The sequence below is a fragment of the Tachypleus tridentatus genome, chromosome 6 (assembly GCF_004210375.1).
Source record: "Tachypleus tridentatus isolate NWPU-2018 chromosome 6, ASM421037v1, whole genome shotgun sequence".
NCBI lineage: Eukaryota > Metazoa > Arthropoda > Merostomata > Xiphosura > Limulidae > Tachypleus > Tachypleus tridentatus.
In genome coordinates this window covers 121,332,463-121,354,214 of record NC_134830.1, presented here as the reverse complement: position 1 = coordinate 121,354,214, position 21,752 = coordinate 121,332,463, and the positions used below count along the sequence as shown (strand labels likewise).

Below are 21,752 nucleotides of genomic sequence, written 5' to 3'. Positions count from 1 at the left end.
GTAATGCATGTGGAATATTATAATTTTAATTAAAATAATAATTTTGATTGGAATAACTTCATTAATGTTAAGAAAGAAAAGGGTCTTTGTTTTCTAGTTGATAAAATTCTTATTCCATACAAGTAGTGTGCTTTTATTAGTAGTAGAGCAAATATAATTTTAAGTTGAATATACAGAAATTGAATATACATTTAAAATGTTTATAATTTCGTTGTACATATCATTTAATCATTCTCATTTGGAGTATTATATTCAGTCTTGGATTTGGTGTCTTTTGAATTTCACACAGAACTACACAACGGCTATCTGCACTAGCCATTCATAATTTAGTACATATAGACTGGAATTGAAGACAGCTAATCAACGCCATCCACTGTTATCTCTCGAGTTAGTCTTTTACTAATGAATAATGGGGTTAACAGTCACAATATAACGCCCCCGTGTCTAAAACAGCAAGCACTTTTAATATCAGGATTTCGAAACCACGACCCACCTACAATGAGCCAAGTGCCCCCACCACTAGACCATGCAATCTTAAGAGGGGCATTGAATGTTTTCAAAGGATTAGGAAGAATGCTATCCACTGGATACCTGGAATGGATAAATTGTCATATGAGGTCAGGTTAAGATTTCTTAAACTGTTTACTTTTGAAAGAAAAATCACTGGAAATTATAATTAGCCTACCTAACTCTTCCCACTTTTCGTCTGCATCAAGTATTTTACAAAGCTCCTTTCTGATTGACCAAGGTAGATCATAAATAAACCGTATTTTTTCTGTTTGATTTTTTAAAAATAATTTACTATATTCACTGAAGAATTTTTCACTACTCATACTTTCTTAGTTGTTTCTGAAACTGTGTTGATACTAATTTTGTTTTAGATCGTACTTACTATACCCTAAGCCTACTACTAACGCTATTATTTGCTTAAAAAGTTCCTTGTTGCAAACTTCCAACACGTATGTATGTAAGGATTTTATTTTGCGAAAACACAACTTCAAACGAAAATCTTCTCTTATTGGTCGTTATCATTTCTAGCGAACCATGTGACATCACATAGTTTTTTTCTTCTATATAATTGTAACTTTTAAGCACAACTTTGCACGTACTCTAGTTAGCATTTAATATCCACTCTGACAAACCATATTTTCATTATATAAACAAACGTATGGGTTTCCTTCAAAACTTTTACCGGGACATAACTTATTACAGTATACATCGCACATCTCAAAATTAAATATATATATATAATTTACTTCACATTTATTTATAAATATGATGGAAAGTAGAGATTGAGGTATCTACAATATATTTGATAACTTTATGATTGCCATACACGAGATGTCCATGATGTAACGTATAAATTTTTAGGAATTTCTCCATTTTAAATTTATAAATGTCACATTTTCTGACGTATGTAGAAATACCACCTCACGTCCATAGATTTATCAAGCAGCACAATCTCTGCACTTTAGGCCCTCTAGATAACTTTTGCTTTCTCTGTTTGTAATTTTAATTGTCTTGTCCCACATAATCACAAAATCAGTTGATACTGATAAAGTGTAACAGGTAGTCAATACATCAGGGTTTTTTTATTGATATTTCTAGATTAATCAGTTCAGTGTTAGCACAGATTTTAATTTTTGTTTTACAAATCTTGGTATTATCTAATTTTAAAATCATATTAAAATTTAAAATTGACTAAAAGTTTTAATAAATCTAAATTGTGTATTTCACTAACGGAAACTTGATATATTTTACAATATCCTTAAATTTCAATAAAAGAGCAAAAAATGGTGTGGTGTTCATTTGTCGTTAGCTGTAATTTCAAGGTTTTAATTTAATATTTGTAAGAGGACGTATTATTGTACAATCACTTAAGTACCAAAAGTATCCCCAGGAAGTTCAGGTATTGAACAACCTCGACAAAGGTCTAAACAAATGGATTATTAGTCATAGAACGGAGTAAGCAGTTGAGTCAATGTTTGAAAACTGGAGGAAATATTCAATGTGCGAATGACCAAGTAAAGTTACTGACTAAAGTTTGGTTTGTTTGAATTTCGCGCGAAACTGCATTAGAGTTATATCTGCTAGTCGTCCCTGATTTAACAGTGAAAGACTAGAAGGAAGGCAGTTAGTCATCACCATCAATTCTTTTACCGACGAAAAGTGGAAATGACCGTCATATTATAACACCTCCACGGCTGAAGGGAAACCATATTTGGTGAGACGGGGATTCTAAATCTCAACTCTCAGATAACGAGTCGAGCGCCCTCACCACCTAGCTATCTGTTCATAAGTGTTAATGATTTTATAATCTGATCAACAAGTTTATCAGCATTTTTTAAAATAATCAATAAGTTTTTGTTCAATGTTATTAGTTAATTAAGCTTACAGACTACAGAAATGTCCTTAAAACCATGACGTATAAACTGTGTCCATCAAGCTAACTAAATTGTTAACATTGTCAACAAAATGTGGAAAGTCCTTCACAAAGCAGGATAAACTGAGAAAATAACCAGCATCTTTCATTCATTCACTGACAGCATACAAACCAATGTTGTTGTTTTTATAACAGCCAAGAGTTACTCTTATCCAATGTTCAGAACGGCACAGCATCTTTCTGTCCTTGGAACTTTGTTTTGCCTTTCAAAACAGTGATGCAGGAATCTCAGTCCAATATAAAATTGACAGAAGTGTCTTTAACTTGAAAAGGCTCCAAAAAAGAACAAAGGCGATAAACCATGCAAATCTGCAGTCTTCTATCTACTGGTGACTATACACTTATTGTCAAACACTACTAGACATCTAAAACATTATCAACTATTTTGTCACTTCAGTAAAGAGATTAGGCTTTATCATCAACAACAAAAGACAAAAATTATACTCCAATCCAAACTCATCATCAATCAAGCAATAAAACCGAATATACCTCTCTAAATGTAATTAACAAATCCTGCTATCTGAACACCATCCTCTCCCAAAATGTGTCAATTTACAATGACATTGACTCCAGATTAGCCCAAGCTGGTGTTGTTTTTGGTAGCTTCTAGACTTAGAATCTACGAGTCGCGGGTTCAAATCCACGTTTCGCTTTTGCAGGTGTGGGGCATTATAAGTTATGGCCAATGTCACTATTAGTTGTTAAAACAGTAGCCCAATAGCAAGAGGTGATGATGACTAGCTGCATTCCCTCTGGCTTTTCACTACTAAAGTAGGGTTGTTTAGTGCAGATAGACTTGGTGTAGCTGTGTAGAAAATTCAAAACAAAGAGAAAAGTATACTGAATAACTTACCACAACACGTGTCTAATTATTTTTACAAGTAAACAAACCAGCATAAGGGAATCAAATTTTCGTGGCGTGAGGTAACTTATCAGTAATCACGAATTCACATAAATTCCGTCCAGGTGATGAATACTCCAACTGGTCGTTAATGTAGTTTATTTGTTTGTTTTTCGTTTTAGATTGGAAACTAGTTTTGTTACTAAATTACACAAACGAACTCAGCATTACCAGAAAACAATTGGCTTATATTTATATGTGTATGTGTTAGATAAATTAGACACAGAACTATAATATCATTTCCACATCTAAGTTGACATTGATTGCTATACGATTAGTTAGTAATGGCTCATATTTTGCGGGAGTATTAGAGAAAAAACAGAGCCTTCAACAGTATATATATATATATAGACACATACATACATAGTATTTTAAAATATATGTTGCTTTTGTCAAGCGTTAAAGCTGCTGATAACGTAGTTTCTTTGGACGTGCAACGGTGTCAAAAATAGGTGGATTTGTACTAAGCTTAAGGCCTTATAACACTAAAATCCGGGGCTCGATTCTCCGCGATGTACAGGGTGTAGAAAACCTTCTATATAGCTTCGAAGGATGAAAATAAGAAAAGGGAAATATAAAAAAAAAAATTTAGCATTTAATAGGGAAAATGTGAACACTATGAAATTAGCCTAAATACTAGCTGGTCAAACTTTAAGACCATACTGAAACGAAACGTTAATCGGTAAACACGTAACGAAATTTAGTCATTTGTGTTCAAGCATTAGCGTTGTCAACATCTCCCACTGACATCTCCTGTGTTACATTGGGTAAAAACATGGCAAAAGCTAAAAAGTTGACAGAGTTTGAACGTGGCTGAACTGTCGAGCTGCAAAAACAAGGTCTCTCACAACGTGCCATCGCTGATGAGATTGGGTGCAGTAAACCTGCTGTTGCAAATTTCTTAAAAGACCCTGAGGGATACGGAACGAGAATTTCAAGTGGTCGGCCTAAGAAAATTTCGCCAGCGTTGAGCAGGAGAATTCGACGGGTTGTCCCAAGACACCAGCCGATCGTTGAACCAGATTAAGGTCCTTACGGACGCAGAATGCAGCTTAAGAACAATAAGACGGCATCTTTGAGAGAAAAGCTTTAAAAACCGTAATCGTCTTCAAAAGCCACGCCTCCTTCCACACCACGAAACAGCTCGGTTAAACTTTGCTGAGAAGCACCAAGCATGGGATGTAGAAAAGTGAAAGGAGGTTTTGTTCTCTGATGATAAAACATTTAACCTGGATGATCCAGATGGCTTTCAACGTGACTGGCATGATAAGGATATCCCACCGGAGACATACTCTACACGACACAGTGGATGAGGTTCCATCATGATCTGGGGTGCTTTCTCCTTCCATGGAACAATGGAGCTTCATGTTATACAGGGGCGTCAAACAGTAGCTAGCTACATTGGCTGGTTGGAGAGAACATTCTAATTGACTGAAGGCCCTCGCTTGTGTGGAAATGACTGGATCTTTCAGCAAGACAATGCTGCAATCCACAATGCCCGCAGGACAAAGGACTTTTCATGGCGAATAACGTGATTCTTTGGGACCATCCAGCGTGTTCGCCCGTACTGAACCCCATTGAAAATGTTTCGGGGTAGATGGCAAGGGAAGTCAATAGAAATGGACGTCAATTTCAAACAGTGCATGATCTTCGTGAAGCCATCTTCACCACTTGGAATAACATTACAGCCAGCCTTCTCCAAACACTTATATCGACCATACTAAAGCCAATGTTTGAAGTTATTCGCAATGACGGCTGTGCAACGCACTAATGAGACCTCTTGTTGGGCATTTCCTACCCTGTTTGGAACTTCTTTTTGTTATGGTCTTAACTTTTAACCAGCTAGTATTTAGGCTAATTTCATAGTGTTCAAATTTTTCCCTATTAAATGCTAAAAGGTTTTTTTTTTTTTTTTTCCCTTTTTTTATTTTCATCCTTCGAAGCTCTACTCAAATACGTGGTTGAGTCTAACAACGCAAAATGCATATTTTTTCTTTATATTTATTGGCCTTAAGATTTTGGCTAGCAGTGTATAACAACCTACTATAATCACAGTTACGTCTTATAGTTGGTACGTTCGTTTTTCTGTAATCTCGGAGGGAAATATGGAAGTCGAAAAAAGACAGGTGCTTTTAGCAACAGAAGCAGAGGCTTATATTGAGGCTTTACAAAAATTTGATTTGGAAAATATTGGTTCACCAAGGTACGTTTATTATAATTATTTACTCCAAATAAATTTAGTAATATACGCTATGATAAAATATATTAAACTTATGATCACAGGAACTTAATATATATATATTGTTGTCATGGTAACGATTTGTTGACAAAGTAAAATTTTGCTTTCGTGTTTCAACATTATACGTTTGTTAAACTAATCCAAATTTCGCAAACCTTCTTTCTATTCATAAAACAAATAATAATAATTATCCAATACCACAAAAATATCTAATATATCATCTTTTTCTTTTAATATATACTTTGTTTTAGAACAAAGCCACATTGGGTTATCTGTTATGTTCACCATGAGGAAATGAATCTCGGATTTGTACATTGAGAAAAATAAAATAACATTTTATCTGCAACGCGTAAGGCTTGGCATTTAAATGCCATTCAGATATCAACATTTTCTTTATTGTAGTAATGTAAAGAATACTGTTGAGAATATCTTGAAGTGGAATTGTTTCATCTACTTTTCAGTAGTATCAAGATTTTGATATTGTGATATATATTGCCTAGGAATATTTTGTTTCACTTCTACCACCCTGGGGTCAAACAGTAAACAATGTAATTCAATTTAAGGTTGTCCCAAAGCAACTTATTGGTATAAATTATCAAAGTGATATTTTTATTTGTAAAAAACAAAAACAGATAACCAATTTATTTGCCCTAAGCCTTGCATCTGTTAACTGGTAGGCCTGAGCCATTAAATAATTTAGTTTTGTAAATTTTAGGCATCAAACTGACTTTACGATATTGGTAAAATATACAAACTTCATCTTCTTTATTCAATATTTTCACAAGTTTTATGGACTGTTTTATGCTCTTGACACAGCAGAAGTTTATTATTAATATTAAATTAATGTCTGAACCATTTTTATAATTTATGTAATTTCTTCAATAATTTTTTTACTATAAACTTGTGTACTACTGGTAATGTTTTTATGGAATCAATTTTTTAACTCATTAAATTATCTTAACTAAAGACTAAATACTTAAATTTTACAAATTAAAAAATTATACAAATATCTGACTGGTTGGAGAAAGAAACTGACAATTCTGTGTTTTTTTTAAAGTAAAATATTAATTATTATGTAATTATATTGTACCATGATATGTTAAATATGAAAACAGAATCATTTACATCATAATGTCTTATGCATTTATGATTAGCTCTTTAAAAACTGGTTTGTTTCTTTTGGTTTTGAACTGGTTTCAGATCAGTGTCGTAATAAATAGTTCAATGTTATGTGCTTGTAGATGGTTCCAACAGCATGAATATTTGGGAAAACTGACTATGCAAGCAGTGCTTAGTGCCAGTGGCCAGGAAGATGAATTTATTAAAGAGTTATTTTTGGTAATGGGTAAGGTCAGTAGATTTTGTTTATTGAAAGCTGGTGTTTAAGAATCAGTAGATGGAAAATACCATGTAATCCATCAGATATTAAAAAGCCAGATATTTTCACAAACTAGTACATACATATATACTAAAATGAAGTATTTCTTATCTGAAAAAGCCTGTTTAACAATGTTTAATAATTATTCGAGTTACCAGAACCAACAAATTCACATGGGCAACTGCTCTGAAGTTATTATTTGTAGAATAGAAAGTGACTGTAGGTTTTCTGTTATTCAGCCCTCCACCTGTAATATAAATCCATAAACACAAAGTGAATTCCCTGACACAGTTTTGTCTAAGTGTTAGCTTTGATATTAACACCTTTTTGGTTTGTCTGAAACTTTAGTAGAGTTCAAGGTACTGTACTTTTCCTTGTTGAAGATGCACCCCCATTCTGATTAGCCAAATTCTGAAAAAAAGGATTAACATAAAATTAAGGTTGCAAAACTTCCAACAGTCTTACCAAAATGTTTCATGGATCATTTAGTGACTTACGGTACATAAATACTCTTGCCCACTTCTTGTTTTTTGTGAGCTGTATGCTTATCATATCTACCTTTGAAAGTGTGTACCTTATATTACTACTAGAATATCTGTATTATTATCAGTAATAACGTTAACCTAAACCTGAGGAATTAAAAAGAGTTCTGGTATTACAGCACCATATATACAGTGACTTGTTCTTATTTATTTATTTGTTATTTAATACTAAGTACCTTATACATTTCATTCTGAGTCATATAGAAGGGTTTGGATTACTGTCTAGTATTGAAACACTTCCTCAAGGCTTAGGTTTAGGTGTATAAACAATGTAATCTTCATCCTGGAAGATGCAGGGTAAATTTTGAGACTTATTTTGGGGAAAAATAGCATCTTCAGTGCCAGGAAATACTCTATTTTGAATTTGTGTCCAACTAATAATTTTCATCTTCAATCTTTCCAGTCATCTGCATCTTTCCTCTAACAGAAACATTCTCATACACAGCAAAGAAAAAACTTTTCTAACAATAACTACTCTTTATTACCTGGTGTAAACTTAAGATACCTTATCCAAAACATATCTCTTATAAGTTTTATCTATATTTATATAATTTAATTTTCAAAGTGATAATAACTTCTTTATATGTAAGCTAAAAATTTCTGTAAATAGAACTTGGCACTTGCTTGTTTAGTGAGTAAATGATTCACATCTTCCAATGATTTAGATAGAGATATAAATTATTCAAATACAGTTAGTTCACTTGTATGTAACTCCAACAGAAAAACCATAGAAATTTCTTATTCTTACATTAATTGAAACAGTTAATTTATCCTTAAACAATAACACCTTTTATTGATTGAATAGTAATTCACTAAATGTTCAATTTAGTTTTGTTGTAGATTATCAAATAGTGTGTATCCAATCATAACCAATTTAGTGACAAAACTAACAGTTATAAAAGATGTTTTACTTTTTAAAGCATCACATTTCTGGATTTAACCAACCTTTACTTGTATATCATAGAACTACAGTATCAAGCAACATATGTTATCTTATCATAATATTACTAATTACAATCATACCTACTGAGAGTTGTTTCATTTTTTATATTGTAATGCTACTAGTCGCTTATTTGTTTACAGGTTCCACTTCTTATACATGAATTGATTGCTATAGAAACGTGGAAGGAGAAGATATTTCCACAGCTTGTAAAACAAAGGTTCAAACCTTCAACATCTGTTCCTCTATACATGGTGGTATGTGAAAATTATGCACACTTGTAATTTTTAATTAATTAACTTTATGTATGTTGTAAATGAGTGTGGGTATTGCAAGTATTTCAAAAGAAAAAAAGAGTAGTTTTATTTTTTAAATTCTGTGGAAACTGAAACTTTCATATCTTGGATTTAGTCACTGAAGTACACTTTATTAACTATAATGTTCCTTCTTTCTTTTAACATGTCATATATACAACAAAGGCCTATTTGATACTCTGTATATGTCATTGCATGCTCACTTATGAAAAAAAGTAAAAATTTAACCCATCCTTTATTTATAAGGGAATTACTGATTCCCATCTTAAACTCTTATAAAGTGATGGATCTCCACTACGATAGAGGGCAATTGATTTCATAATCCAATCATACTGTTATAAAAATAAAACTATCATAAACTTGTATCATATTGTTTGATTAAATTTATAATACATCACATCTAAATTAGAATAATCTAACCTATCAGTTGTCGAGTTAACTGTTAAACATCAATAAAGTCACCTCTTACCAATACTGCCCACAGAGAGTGGGACAACTTGCCCCGAGCACTAAGAAGTGTCCAGACAACTTTGGTTACTTGGAACTGTACCAATGCACCTCATGTTCATGTATATAAAAAGAAACAAAGACATCTGTGGATGCCAATGCACCTCATGTTCATGTGTGTGAAAAGAAAAAAAACCCAGTCTTAAAAGTATCAGTGGGTGACACTGTCATTTATTCATCTTTTTCAAGAGAAAACAAACTAAGAGATTTTATCCCTGTATGATAATTCTTCTGTCCATGAAGTCCTCCTTGTAGCTTTCTTCTGAACCCTTTACAATAAGTTATTATCCTTTCTCAGAAAAAGAGACTAAAACTGTACAGAGGTATAACACGAGTAGATCCAAAAGTTCTATCAGCTTTACTTCTATCAACAGAGCACTGCTTCAGTGACTAGAATGGATCATCCACTGCTATACCAAAATTACTTTCTTCTGTCATGTTGAGTGAGTTCCCATGAAACATGTGCAATCTAATGTGTGACAACTCAAATGCATTACTTTGTACTTACTATACTTGTTATATTCCAAATAGTTGTACAGTTACCAGCTGATCCAAGTCATTCTGTAATATTTCTTTACTAATTATGTTCCTGTCAATGTTGTTAATGGAAATGAGAGAAAAGAAAGTCCAGACTCTGACTTCTGAGGCACTAGGTTTGTAAACTATATTTCTGAGACAATAACTTATCTTTCACACAGAATAGCTTCATCCCTTATCTGTATGCCTTTGAGATTTGCCTCAAGCAAACTCCTATCTAAAATTCATATATTTAACTTAGATTGCCCTAGTGAATGATGACATTATCGTGTGATGATAGCCTTCCACCATCAGGAGATCAACACAACCTCCATATACAGTAATCCTCATTAAGCACTTGCACTTGAAGTAACTTCATTTGTCCAATCACAGAATATGTTACAATAGTAGTCTAACAATGGATGTTAACAGAGGTAATCTTGTAGCAGTTTGGTTTTTAATTGTGATAATCAGGCAGGTTTAATAGAAATATTAATACTTTAATAAAAAAAAAACCTTGAATGTTGTATTAGTAAGTGAAAATATTATTTATAAAAAATCTAGAGTGAAGAATATATTGGTATTTACTAGATTTCTGAAAAAGGCTCTAAACCCATGAACACCAGTTACAACTTAACTGAATGTCTTACATATATTGTGTAGTATTAACATTTACTGTTAGTAATGAACATTTGCAGGCTTTCATATAACATATGGTCAAAAACATTGTTAATTTTGTGTTGTTTTTCAAGTTACCTTTATTATTTGTTTCATTATAAATGTTGGTAATACCTGTTACTGACTGTATAGAAAATTGCATACTTTGCATACACTAATTTTGTTTCAATATGTTGAAGGCAATGACCTTCCATGGTTATAAGGATAATATTTAAAGGTTTTGACCTCACCTATGTCAAATTAGAATGAACAGTCATATCGTAGAAGTGCTGTGCTTGTTAAAAGTGAGGTTTGGTTTTAAGTAGAAATTTTTGTTTAGATAATTCTGTTCAAGTCCTTCTCACTAGATAACAAGGTACGTACACTGTTTTTATGTTTATTGTTACATCATTTAGCATTAAGTGTTGTTAGTATTACTCTATAATTCTGTGTACTAATCAGTCCTCCTGTTTGATGGACTCATCTGATTCAACTGCATAGTCTTTTGAACTCAGTTGAGAATAACACAGTATTTAATATCATAGCAGATGCCATGGTTGGTACTTGATAGACTTCATGGTTGATACTTAATGGACTTCAGGGTTGTTACTTAACAGACTTCATGGTTGGTACTTAATGGACGTCATATTTTCTACTTAATGGACAGAAATTTGTTGGTAACATACAGATTGAGTTCACTCTATTTTTATTTCTTCATCTAAAGTCACAAATTTTCAAAAGTATTGATAAACGTTTTTAATGTTATATAAACAAATAAAACTATATGAAATTTATCAAAATTTTTAAAGCTTTATGTTCTGTTCGGTAACATGTTATGACAGAACTCACCTGCATGATTATAAAGTCACATATATAACTTACAAAAGTGGAAGGTTAAGCACACATAAGCTAACCCTCTTGTAAGAATACCTAGACTCATTCATACCATTCAAACTGATACAAGCCACAGCTAGACTAGAGGTTTGAGTTTCTATCTATAGGGTCTGGACCATAAGCTAGATATTATGTTAGGCCTGAACTGTAATTTAGAAATTATGTTAGGTCTGGACCATGAAAAAGAGAATAATTTATCTATATCATAATCTAAAGAATAGGTCATGCATGGACCACATGCTACAAATCAGATTAGGTCTGGAGCATAAGCCACTTATCAGATCAAGTCTGATTCTATAGTTATAGATTTAGATAAAATATCAGATAGGTTAGATTAGACCTCTCTCAGGTCTGCTAAACTACAGATTTAAATACTATCTTTGAAAGGTTAGATTAGACCTCTCTCAGGTCCACTAAACTACAGATTTAGATAATATCTTTGAAAGGTTAGATTAGACCTCTCTTAGGTGCACTAAATTACAGATTTAGATAATATCTTTGATAGGTTAGATTAGACCTATCTCAGATCCACCAAACTACAGGTTTAGATAACATCTTTGATAGGTTAGATTAGTCCTCTCTAAGGTCCACTAAGCTACAGATTGTTTGCTTGTTTTGAATTTTGCGCAAAGCTACTCGACGGCTATCTGCACTAGCCTTCCCTAATTTAGCAGTGTAAGACTAGAGGGAAGGCAGCTAGTCATCACCACCCAGCACCAACTCTTAGACTACTCTTTTACCAATGAATAGTGGGATTGACCGTCACATTATAACACCCCCACGCCTGAAAAGGCGAACATGTTTGGTGCTAAAGGATGCAAACCCACGACCCTCAGATTACGAGTCGCATGCCTTAACCCACCTGGCCATGCTGGGCCACCACAGATTTAGATAAAATATTTGATAAGTTAGATTAGACCTCTCTCAGCTCCTTAAACTACAGAATTAGTTAGTATCTTTGAATGGTTAAATTAGACCTCACTCAGGTCCACTAAACTACAGATTTAGATAATACCTCTGACAGGTTAGATTAGACCTCTAAGATCCACTAAACTACAGATTTAGATAATATCTTTGAAAGGTTAGGTTAGATCTCTCTCAAGTCCACTAAGCTACAGATTTGGATATCTTTGATAGGTTAGATTAGACATATCTCAGGTCCACTAACCTACAGGTTTAGATAATATCTTTGATAGGTTAGATTAGACATATCTCAGGTCCACTAACCTGCAGGTTTAGATAATATCTTTGATACATTAGATTATTACTCTCTCAGTAAGTTAATTTATTACAGAAGTTATTGTGATGTTAATATTACATCAGTGCAAGGACCAACTTTGTTTTGAGAAACATTAAAAATCAGAAACACTACTCACCTTTATGTACTGTAAAAAAGCTGTTACATTTCACACAGTGGATCATGAGTTTCTGTGCACATCACAAGCCTTGAGCAATGTTCCCACCCCTACATGTGCCAATGGCTATCTATACTCTACATCAGAGACTGGGGTAATACACACTGACATGTGTAGAGGTGGAAATTTTACTGAATTCTTGTGGCATGCATCAGAATTTAAATTGCAGTGGACATGAGGTAATGTCTCTTTGTTATGTAGAGAGGTAAGCATCTCTATGAAATAAAGTGGCAACTGAAAAAAAATGGTATCTTTTGTACTGTCATGGTCTTTATCAAACCACAGGACTCATTCAGATTTGCTTTTGATTCAATGTTCTTGTAGTTGTTTCAGTTGTACCAGTTTAACTTTTGTCTGTGATTAATAAAACTTTGTCGTTTAACTTTCTTCAGTTTAATTTCATGTTTTGATGCACTCCACATATTCACTAGCACCTCTTTTCATACTGTTTATTTTCAGCTATATCAAGAAGCTATACTGGTGACACTTTTGGAAATAATCCTATACCACCAGGAGGTGTTGGAGTCAGGAGAAGATTATATTTTAGACCTTCTAGGATATTGTCACAGGAAACTGACAGACCTTCTCTCTGGGTGAGTCTGAGTTAATTCATTTTTATTGCTAGTGTAATAATTGTAATACCTTTTATGATATAGATTAATAGTTTTTGCTTAAATAAATATCAAATATGTTATGATTTCATTAGATAATTATTATCTTTTCATAGCAATTACAACTCAGAAAAAAATGTTAAGGAGAAAGAATCTGACAATTCCAGGAACCTGATTGATGACCTACAGGGACACAAGACATCCATGGGGTTCGACATTGTAATGAAAACAATATCAATTCTTAGATATATAGCTGAGAATTTGTCCAAGTAATTAAAACAAATTTCTTTCAACTCATCAACTGCTACAATATTGTCTCTGTTTTCAAGAAAAATTATGATATTTCTTTAAAAATTATGTTTGTTTTAAATATTTGTTTCTTGTAATTTCTCACTTTTTATCAATATTATACATTCATCAGTACAGGGTAAGCTAAAAAATAAACTTGTATACACAACTACATTCAACATCTTTGTAACCTTTTGGACAAACTGAGGATAATGTCATATTAGATTTCATGGAAAATACTTACCTCCTACTCTGTTGAGGTTGGAAAAAAATCTACTACATTTGATTGCACTAAGCTAACAGCTTAACATTCTAGAAACAAAATCAGTGACTTGAAATAACATATTTCCACAAAAGTAAGTTATACTATAGTTACCTTGAATGATTGTTTTTCTCTAAATTTGTACCACATTTAATCATTCAAACTAAATTTGAAACAACCAACCATCTTTTGATAAGAAACCATAACAAATTCTCCAACAGTTATGAATTTAGAGCAAAGGCTAAACACTTGAATAAGACAATGCATAAATTGTTATAATTAACCAGTATCTCACATAAGACATTTCATAGATTGTTATAATTAACTAGGAATTCACATAAGACAGTACATAAATTGTTATAATTAACTAGGAACTCACATAAAGCAGTACATAAATTGTTATAATTAACCAGTAACTCACATAAGACAGTACATAAATTGTTATAATTAACTGATAACTCGCATAAGACAGTACATAAATTGTTATAATTAACCAGTAACTCATACAAGAATTGATTAGTGCATGCACAAATTTGACTTATCAGCACACATTAGATCTGTTGCTTTATGTAAAGAGAGGAGCTATTAGCAGTATAATTAGTAGTATTACAATTAATCCATAGTGTTTGTAAGTGGTAAATAATGTGATGTTATTTAGAAACATTTCTTATTTGTTTTGTTTTTGTACCAATAGGTGTAATAAAAGCTTTTGACGAAAAGTCAGTTAAAGAACTTGATTGGTTAATTTATTTGTTTAATTTGATTGGTTAATCATCACACAACTGCTTGGATTGTGATGGATTTTATTTTTTGGTTGATACCAGATAATTTTACTTGTTATAACATGATTCCTTCAAGTTAATTGATTGATTTCTCATTAAACCAAACATCTTACCAGCATATATTTATTTTTCATTGTAATTTTTTAGCCATAATGTTACATAAGTTAATAATTTTCATAGTTGCATACTCACAGAACTGATGGTATATAGCAAAAGAAAAAACTTTGTAATCTTTCTCTAGTCTTCCACTTTCAGTAACTCATCATATTCTGAGCGTGCACGACTTTCCACTTCTCTTGTCCTTCTTGCTTGAGGAACCACCTTGGGTTCGATGTTCTGGCAGTTTGGTGGAGAAGTACATCGATGGAAAATGGTGTTCTGTAGAAGAGAAAACTAGATTTAAGTTAACCAAAATAGAAGGACAGGTTACATGATGGTTTTTCTTCATTTCTTATTCTTTGTTATGTCTTCTGCTTATTATTGTTAACAGTACAAAAAATTGGTTAATTGTTTAGAAAATATAATAGGTTTTTATAATTTATCTCATCCAGAGGCTTCTGATAATGAAATATGGATGCTGAAAATTTAGTGGTTTTCAATTAAATTTATTTATATGTATGCTTTTTTTATTTCACCAAGTTTTATACTATATTGTATACAGTGCTAGAAATAAAAAGGATATCAAGTAGTGAATTTTTCAGAGATGGGATATTTTGGCTAAAGAGAAACTTGTGAAACTTTTATGTTATTTAATAAAACAGTTATTGCAATGCATGGACTTACTAGTAGTTTTAAATTATTGAAAAGTGCCTTACTAGCATTTCTTAAAGACTAACTCTTTAGGTTAGTTGGTGAAGAATTCACTTACCAGGGAAAGATTGTGGGTCTTTAATTTAGTTGGTTGATCATCTATTTGGCATGGAAGAGGTTGCGGGTCTTCAGTTGGCTGACCATTTACTTGCCATGGGAAAAGGTATGGGTTCTTAATTTAGTTAGTGGATCATCCTACATGAATGTGGGTTCTTAGTTTATATTGTGGATCACTTATGTACTATGGGAGGGATTATGGGTTATTAATTTAGATAGTGGATCATTCACCTCATATGAGAGAGATTGTGGGTTCTTAATTTAGTAGATCACTCAGTTAGTATGAGAGAGATTGTGGGTTCTCAATTTAGTTAGTAGATCACTCAGTATGGGAGTGACTGTGGGTTCTTAATTTAGTTACTAGATCATTCATTTAGTATGGGAGTGACTGTGGGTTCTTAATTTATATAGTGGATCACTCACTTAGTATAGGAGAGATTATGAGTTATTAATTTAGGCAGTGGATCATTCACTTAGTATGGGAGAGATTGTGGGTCCTTAGTTTAGTTGGTGGAACACTTGCTAAGCATGAGAGATATCACAAGTTCAGTCCTGCTGGAAACCAAGAAAAATTTAATTCCAACATGGGATCATTCATCAACCCTGAGATGAACATGTACATATATCATGAAAGGTTTTATTTCAAATCACAGATTGTTTGTCCAATACACTGTTTATATAATTCTTCAAATTAATATAAATACTGTGATTTAGAAAACTTACAAATTTGATTAATGTCTTTTACATATTTCTCTGTGTCTAGGTTTGGATCACTTTACTACACCTTCTTCTGAACGAAGAATGTCAGAAGAAATATGAACTAAACTGTTACAAGAAAAACCAGATTCTCAAGGTGGTTAACCCTAATTACTTCAACCAACTAGTGATGTTTTAAATAGCTACAAGTTCCATGTTAATTGAGCATAAAACTCATTTTCAACAACAATGATAAGACTTCTCATTTAAAATAAGTACTTAATACCTTAATTAAACTGTTACAGTGTTTTAGTTCAATTAAATCTCTAATTTCTAATTATTTTCCAGTTTATTAAAATTTCTTTTTGACTGATAAATTACAATTTTATTAATGTTATGCATGCTTATTTGATTAACCCTTTGTAATTTTTTGTACTTGGTTACTTGGTATTTAAATAATGATGACCTCACATCAAATGTGTCACATATTTATATCCTTTGTTAATAGAATAGTGGTTACCAAGAACACATATTAAACTTTTCTTGTGGGCTGTTGTAGATTACTCCCACACTGTTAGTGGAGTCATATTTGTTGAGTTTTTACAACCCATATGGTTGAGGATGCAAGCTTTCTTTCTGACTTTTTTTTGTTTGTTTTTTATAATGCTAAAAACTGGGTTTTATACCTGTGGTGAGCAGAGAACAGATAAACCATTGTGTAGCTTTGTGCTTTGCAATAGAGGAACAATGCCCCAACAGTGTTAAACATTTCTGGTAACTTATGATGTTATAGTCTATTTACTATTCGAATACTGAAACTCATGAATGGCAGCCTCACATAATATAGCTTTTAATGTATGAGTTAGTGTACAGTTATCAAATTTTAAGAGAGTTGTTGTATTATTGCCATGTAAATTAAGGTAGGAGTAGTTTGTTAGCCATTAGATTTATTAAATAATCTGCAGGCAGCTCTTGTTGAAAGCATGAAGAAAACAGTTTGTTTGTTTATATACTAAGCTTAAGTTGTGTTTTCTTTCATTAAATAGTCACTTGGTCATAATTTCAGCTTCGTTCCCACCTCAGTGAAATATTAATAGAACAACTGCCTTCTTTACAAAATCTTCAGCAATATCTGGAGAGCATGTCAATCATGGAGCCACCATCTGTCAGAAGAGATTTGATCATTGAACAGGTGGATATTTTCAGATGATCATCAATAAGATTTATTGATCAAAAGAGGCTTAAGGATAATTTAATTTGTTTGAGTTCTTATTTCAATTTTTTAACACAAAATACTTTAGATTCAATGATATATAAATAATAAAGATACATCAGTATTTATTTAAATGTTTTCTTAACATAAATGTATTCAGTTGAAAAATATTAAATTTACTTAAAAATGAAAGGAACAACAGTTAGATTAAAAAAGATAACAATTTTCAGTAATCTAGCCTATACGTGAAAACCTAAATTAACCCTGTACTGCACAAAATATTCTTAGTATTATTAGAAGTAATTATAGATAAGTAAGGAATATATAATAAGAGACAAATATATGTCATTCCTTCACTGTGTAAAAAAATAACTAAATTAGAATGCAATCTCATGTTGATGGTTTATGTTATGACCATTTATCACCTAATGAGTTAGAATGTTTCACATTTTTATATAATAGTACAGGTTGTCGTACTATCCCTAGTAGTAGTAGGGAGGTTTAGTCATGACAAATATTCAGGTGTGGATATTTTGGTTGGTCAAGACTTCATGCAAAAATGTTACAAAACACCATGTTTTGGTAGAAGCCATGTGCAATACTTTGAAGAGGGTTCATGAAATTGGTAGTATTAATAATTGAAGTGGTTGAGACAAAACACAAGTAGGTTCTTTACGAGATGGATGGTGATTTAGTATAGATCTTACTGTGAATACAGATTTGAATGTTACCTCAATAACAATAGAGTATACATTAGCATCAAATGTTTTCAGCAAAATGCTCTTATGGCTGTCATACCACAAAGAGTGGAATTAGAAAAGGCAATGATTTGAAATTTAAATTGTTTGGTAATGACTGCTAGTTCATTCAATAGTACAAAGCAAAATACTGCCATATTATTGTATAGCACCTACAGTAAAGCATGTTGGGGGATCAGTAGAAGTTTGGAGCTGCATCTCAGTCAGTGATGTTGGTTATTGATGGCACCCATACTGTTAGCAAGTACAGGTAGATTTTGATCCAGCAAGCCATTTCCACTAGAACACAGCTCTTTGGGTGGGGTTCACCTTACTGCAAGACACTAGTACAAAGCATACAGCAGTTGTAACAAAATGATATATACTTTTACAGTAAGTCAGCCTATGGAACATTTACAGTCATGGATTGGCTGTAATAAAGTCCTAATATGAGCATACTAGAGTATTTTACCTAAGAAGGTCAAAAGGCAATCAAATAACTTGACTAATTTGCAGGAAGTAATACAGGACTTTTGGAATAGTATTCCACAATCTACATTGATACACTATGTGGCAGCACGAAAATAAGGTGTAAATATCTGTGTCTATAAACTAAGTGGTTCATGTATAAAATACCAGTTCACTATGCAAGTTACTTTTTCTTTTGTATTGACTCTGATAATGTTCTGTATCATTAAGTAATTCAATATATAGTGGCCATTCCTCATTTTTGTAACTTGTGTTTGTGCATCACTTCATTATTTCCATTATTACATATTTTCAGGTGAAGCCATGTTGTTCTTTCTAAATATTTGTTTTAAATGGTACTGTGAAGGCAATCTTTGGAGTTTTAAAGAAATATTCTGTGCTACTACAGTGTAGCAGTAATTATGTAGTATTGTGATTTTCTTGATGGAATTTTTTTTTTCCAGATTTCAGAGTTGCGAGAACAGTTTTTGAAAGAAGGAGAGGGCAAGTGGGATAACATATCTCGACAGCAAGCACAGACATTTTTTTCACCAAGTCTGGAAGTTCTTAAAGAATATTCTAGACGGTTAGTGTTCATCTCATATAAATAAGTTATGTGTTCAATTGTGAACTCTAAATACATATATTTTAATGATATGATACATTTTCAATATATTCATTATATATTCTCTTTTGTTTTAAATAAAACTTTATATCTGGAATTATGATTTAGCCTTCTATTGGACAACAGAAAATATTTTCATACCTTTGAAAGCTAATCAAAACACTTCTGGGTTGTCATGGTAGCCTATATTGTGTAGCTATGATGTAAACTTGTAGGTTATCATGGTAGCCTCCCTTGTGTAGTCATGATGTCACTCCACCTTTCCTCACACGTAACTGTAATTCCCAGTTTGAAGAAAGGTCTATCTTTCAAAAGTTCTTAGATTATACGAGTTTCCTATTTTGTCTTACACATACCTACACTGTGTAATGAAGAACACAGACAACACAACCAAACTTTATATCAGTTCTCCCACCCTGGATTTGTTTATTTTTCCACGACTACAAAACAGCTTGTGTTTTATAAAGGTGTGTAATGCATACATAATCTCAGTTCTAATCAAAGTGCACAAAGATAAAGAGCCTTCAGTGTAGAACAGTTATTTGATACCATATGGATGCAACAAATGTTTATATAAATTCCATTACACTGGGCCTTCTTGCATCAGCTGAGGGTGATTTACTTAGGAAGTGTTTCAATGGGGAAAGGCAGGCCAAATGTATAAAAAATAGGACCAGTGGAACCTTAAAACGTGTTATATAGTTACTACCCATCTGGCATTAGACCCATCACCAAAAATTCAACAATTCAGGCCAGATAGGAACAGCTTGATCAAGAATTTTATGGAGGAGCTTATGTATTGAAGGCCTGAATGAAAAAGTTGGATAAAGTGTTGCCTGGAAATTTAAGACTGGTGTATTGAACAATGGAAACATAGCACACGTGTTAAACCACAATACCCGTTTTTGTTTTCACCAAATAAATGACTTGGGGTTTGGTGTCAGTTTGCTGGTTCCTACATACAGGAACAGGTGGTGCCACTGGTGAAAGGTGGTGGATAAGTGTAATGATTTTCGGATGGCTTTTGCGATGTGTTTGTTTGTAGTTAAGAGAAGGATGAATGTTTCATCTTATATTGATACCTTGTATGATCTTTAATGAAACACTGAGGTGAAGACCCTTATTTTTTCAAGCATGACAAGTTTTAACAAGTTATGATGTCTGTTAGGGATTGTTTTAAGAACAATAACAAATCTAGTGATCAACAAACTTAAACCCAATAAAACTGTTCTGGTCAGAGTCAACATTTCATGATCCACTACTAAACCCACTTGTTCTGAAAGAGGAATGGTGTTGTATTACATCTAGTATCCACTACAATTTGGTAGAAATTGTTAATTGCAGGGTCTAATAAGTAATTATTCTCTAAGGTGGGCCTTACTATAAATAAAATAAAATAAACATTTGTGAATTAATAACATTGCATATTTCCTTAGTGTCCCAATACTTTCAGTAATGTGTTGTGTATTTATGAAGTCAAAGATAGTTATTAATCAAATGTTTTACCACAGGTTGGCTGACACCTATTCTATGGATGTATTGGAAAATTTTGTTCCAGAAACACCTAAGTGTTGTGTGTGTGGCCACAGTGCAAGTAAACGTTGTTCTCGCTGCCACAACGAGTGGTATTGTAGGAGGTTAGTAGTTACTGGTATAAATTCAAGCAAACTCTCTTAATTTTATTCATTTAGTTCGAGTCAATGTTACATTTATGTCAAGACACTCTGAGATAAATATCCACAGCTTGTTAGCAATTATAAAAAGTTCTGAAGGTTTATAGAATAATTCTTGTACTGTTGTGAGTATGAACTTGTCATATCAAGTTTTCAGATTTGGCTGAATTTATTGCAGGTAGTAAATTAATATTTCAGTCAATGACCAGTTGAAAATATTATTATTTTCAATTTCCAGAGAGTGTCAAGTTCAGCACTGGCCGAAGCACAAAGTGACATGCAGTTTAGTTACCAGTTCAGAAAATTAGGACATTTTCAGTTTATTAGTAATAATGGTACAGGTCACAATAACCCTATGTTTTAAGTTATTACATTTCTAGTCTTATATTTATTGTAATAACCTATTTTGGATGTTAGCTAGCTGGAGTGATTATATGTGGATATATAACAAACTGTGAACAAGAAACCTACAGGAGAAATTCTACTGGCTAAAGATTCTTCTTCAGTTGTATTAATTTATATATAAGTTTGTATTACTATATAATAAGGTGAAATAACTGGTTGTTAGGTTACAGTGTGCAGTATGATGATGAAATGACCAGAAACTTTAGAAGTGTGATTATATCTCTTTTCTGGTCATTTCTTTATCAATAACAATTTGTGTATTTTCCTACATTTGGTAACGTTTCATTGCACAACTAGTTTACTGCTGATGGGTCATTTTAGCATTGCACAATAAAATATCTTCTAATAAAAAAAATGATTTTTTATCTCTAATGTTCAA

General features: G+C 32.5%; 2 protein-coding genes and 1 long non-coding RNA gene across 5 annotated transcripts in view; 1 reads left to right on the top strand and 2 right to left on the bottom strand.

The window, feature by feature from the left end:
* LOC143253474 (uncharacterized) overlaps positions 1-966 on the bottom strand; it is a 39,851-nt gene extending 38,885 nt beyond the window's left edge. For both annotated transcript variants that reach the window (XM_076507450.1, XM_076507452.1), the window contains exon 1: positions 686-966. In XM_076507450.1, the coding sequence (XP_076363565.1) occupies positions 686-833 (148 nt within the window). In that variant the 5' untranslated portion in view covers positions 834-966. The remainder of the gene's footprint in view (positions 1-685) is intronic.
* On the top strand, positions 423-21,728 carry LOC143253475 (zinc finger MYND domain-containing protein 10-like). 2 transcript variants are annotated; one of them, XM_076507453.1, is made up of 12 exons: positions 424-617; positions 5,413-5,547; positions 6,825-6,933; positions 8,587-8,700; positions 13,206-13,339; positions 13,474-13,626; positions 14,931-15,114; positions 16,320-16,409; positions 17,319-17,444; positions 19,135-19,256; positions 20,807-20,932; positions 21,207-21,728. In XM_076507453.1, the coding sequence occupies exons 1-12, from the start codon at positions 499-501 to the stop codon at positions 21,274-21,276; spliced, it is 1,482 nt and encodes a 493-aa protein (XP_076363568.1). In that variant the 5' UTR covers positions 424-498; the 3' UTR covers positions 21,277-21,728. The 2 variants fall into 2 exon arrangements, with proteins under 2 accessions (XP_076363569.1, XP_076363568.1); XM_076507454.1 differs by lacking the exon at positions 5,413-5,547 and having other exon boundaries at positions 423-617.
* On the bottom strand, positions 15,998-19,569 carry LOC143253477 (uncharacterized). Its single transcript, XR_013029650.1, has 3 exons — positions 19,437-19,569; positions 17,331-17,415; positions 15,998-16,108 (listed from the first exon to the last, which is right to left on the bottom strand). It is a non-coding gene; the product is annotated as an uncharacterized LOC143253477 (long non-coding RNA).
* Positions 21,729-21,752: the final 24 nt, after the last annotated feature.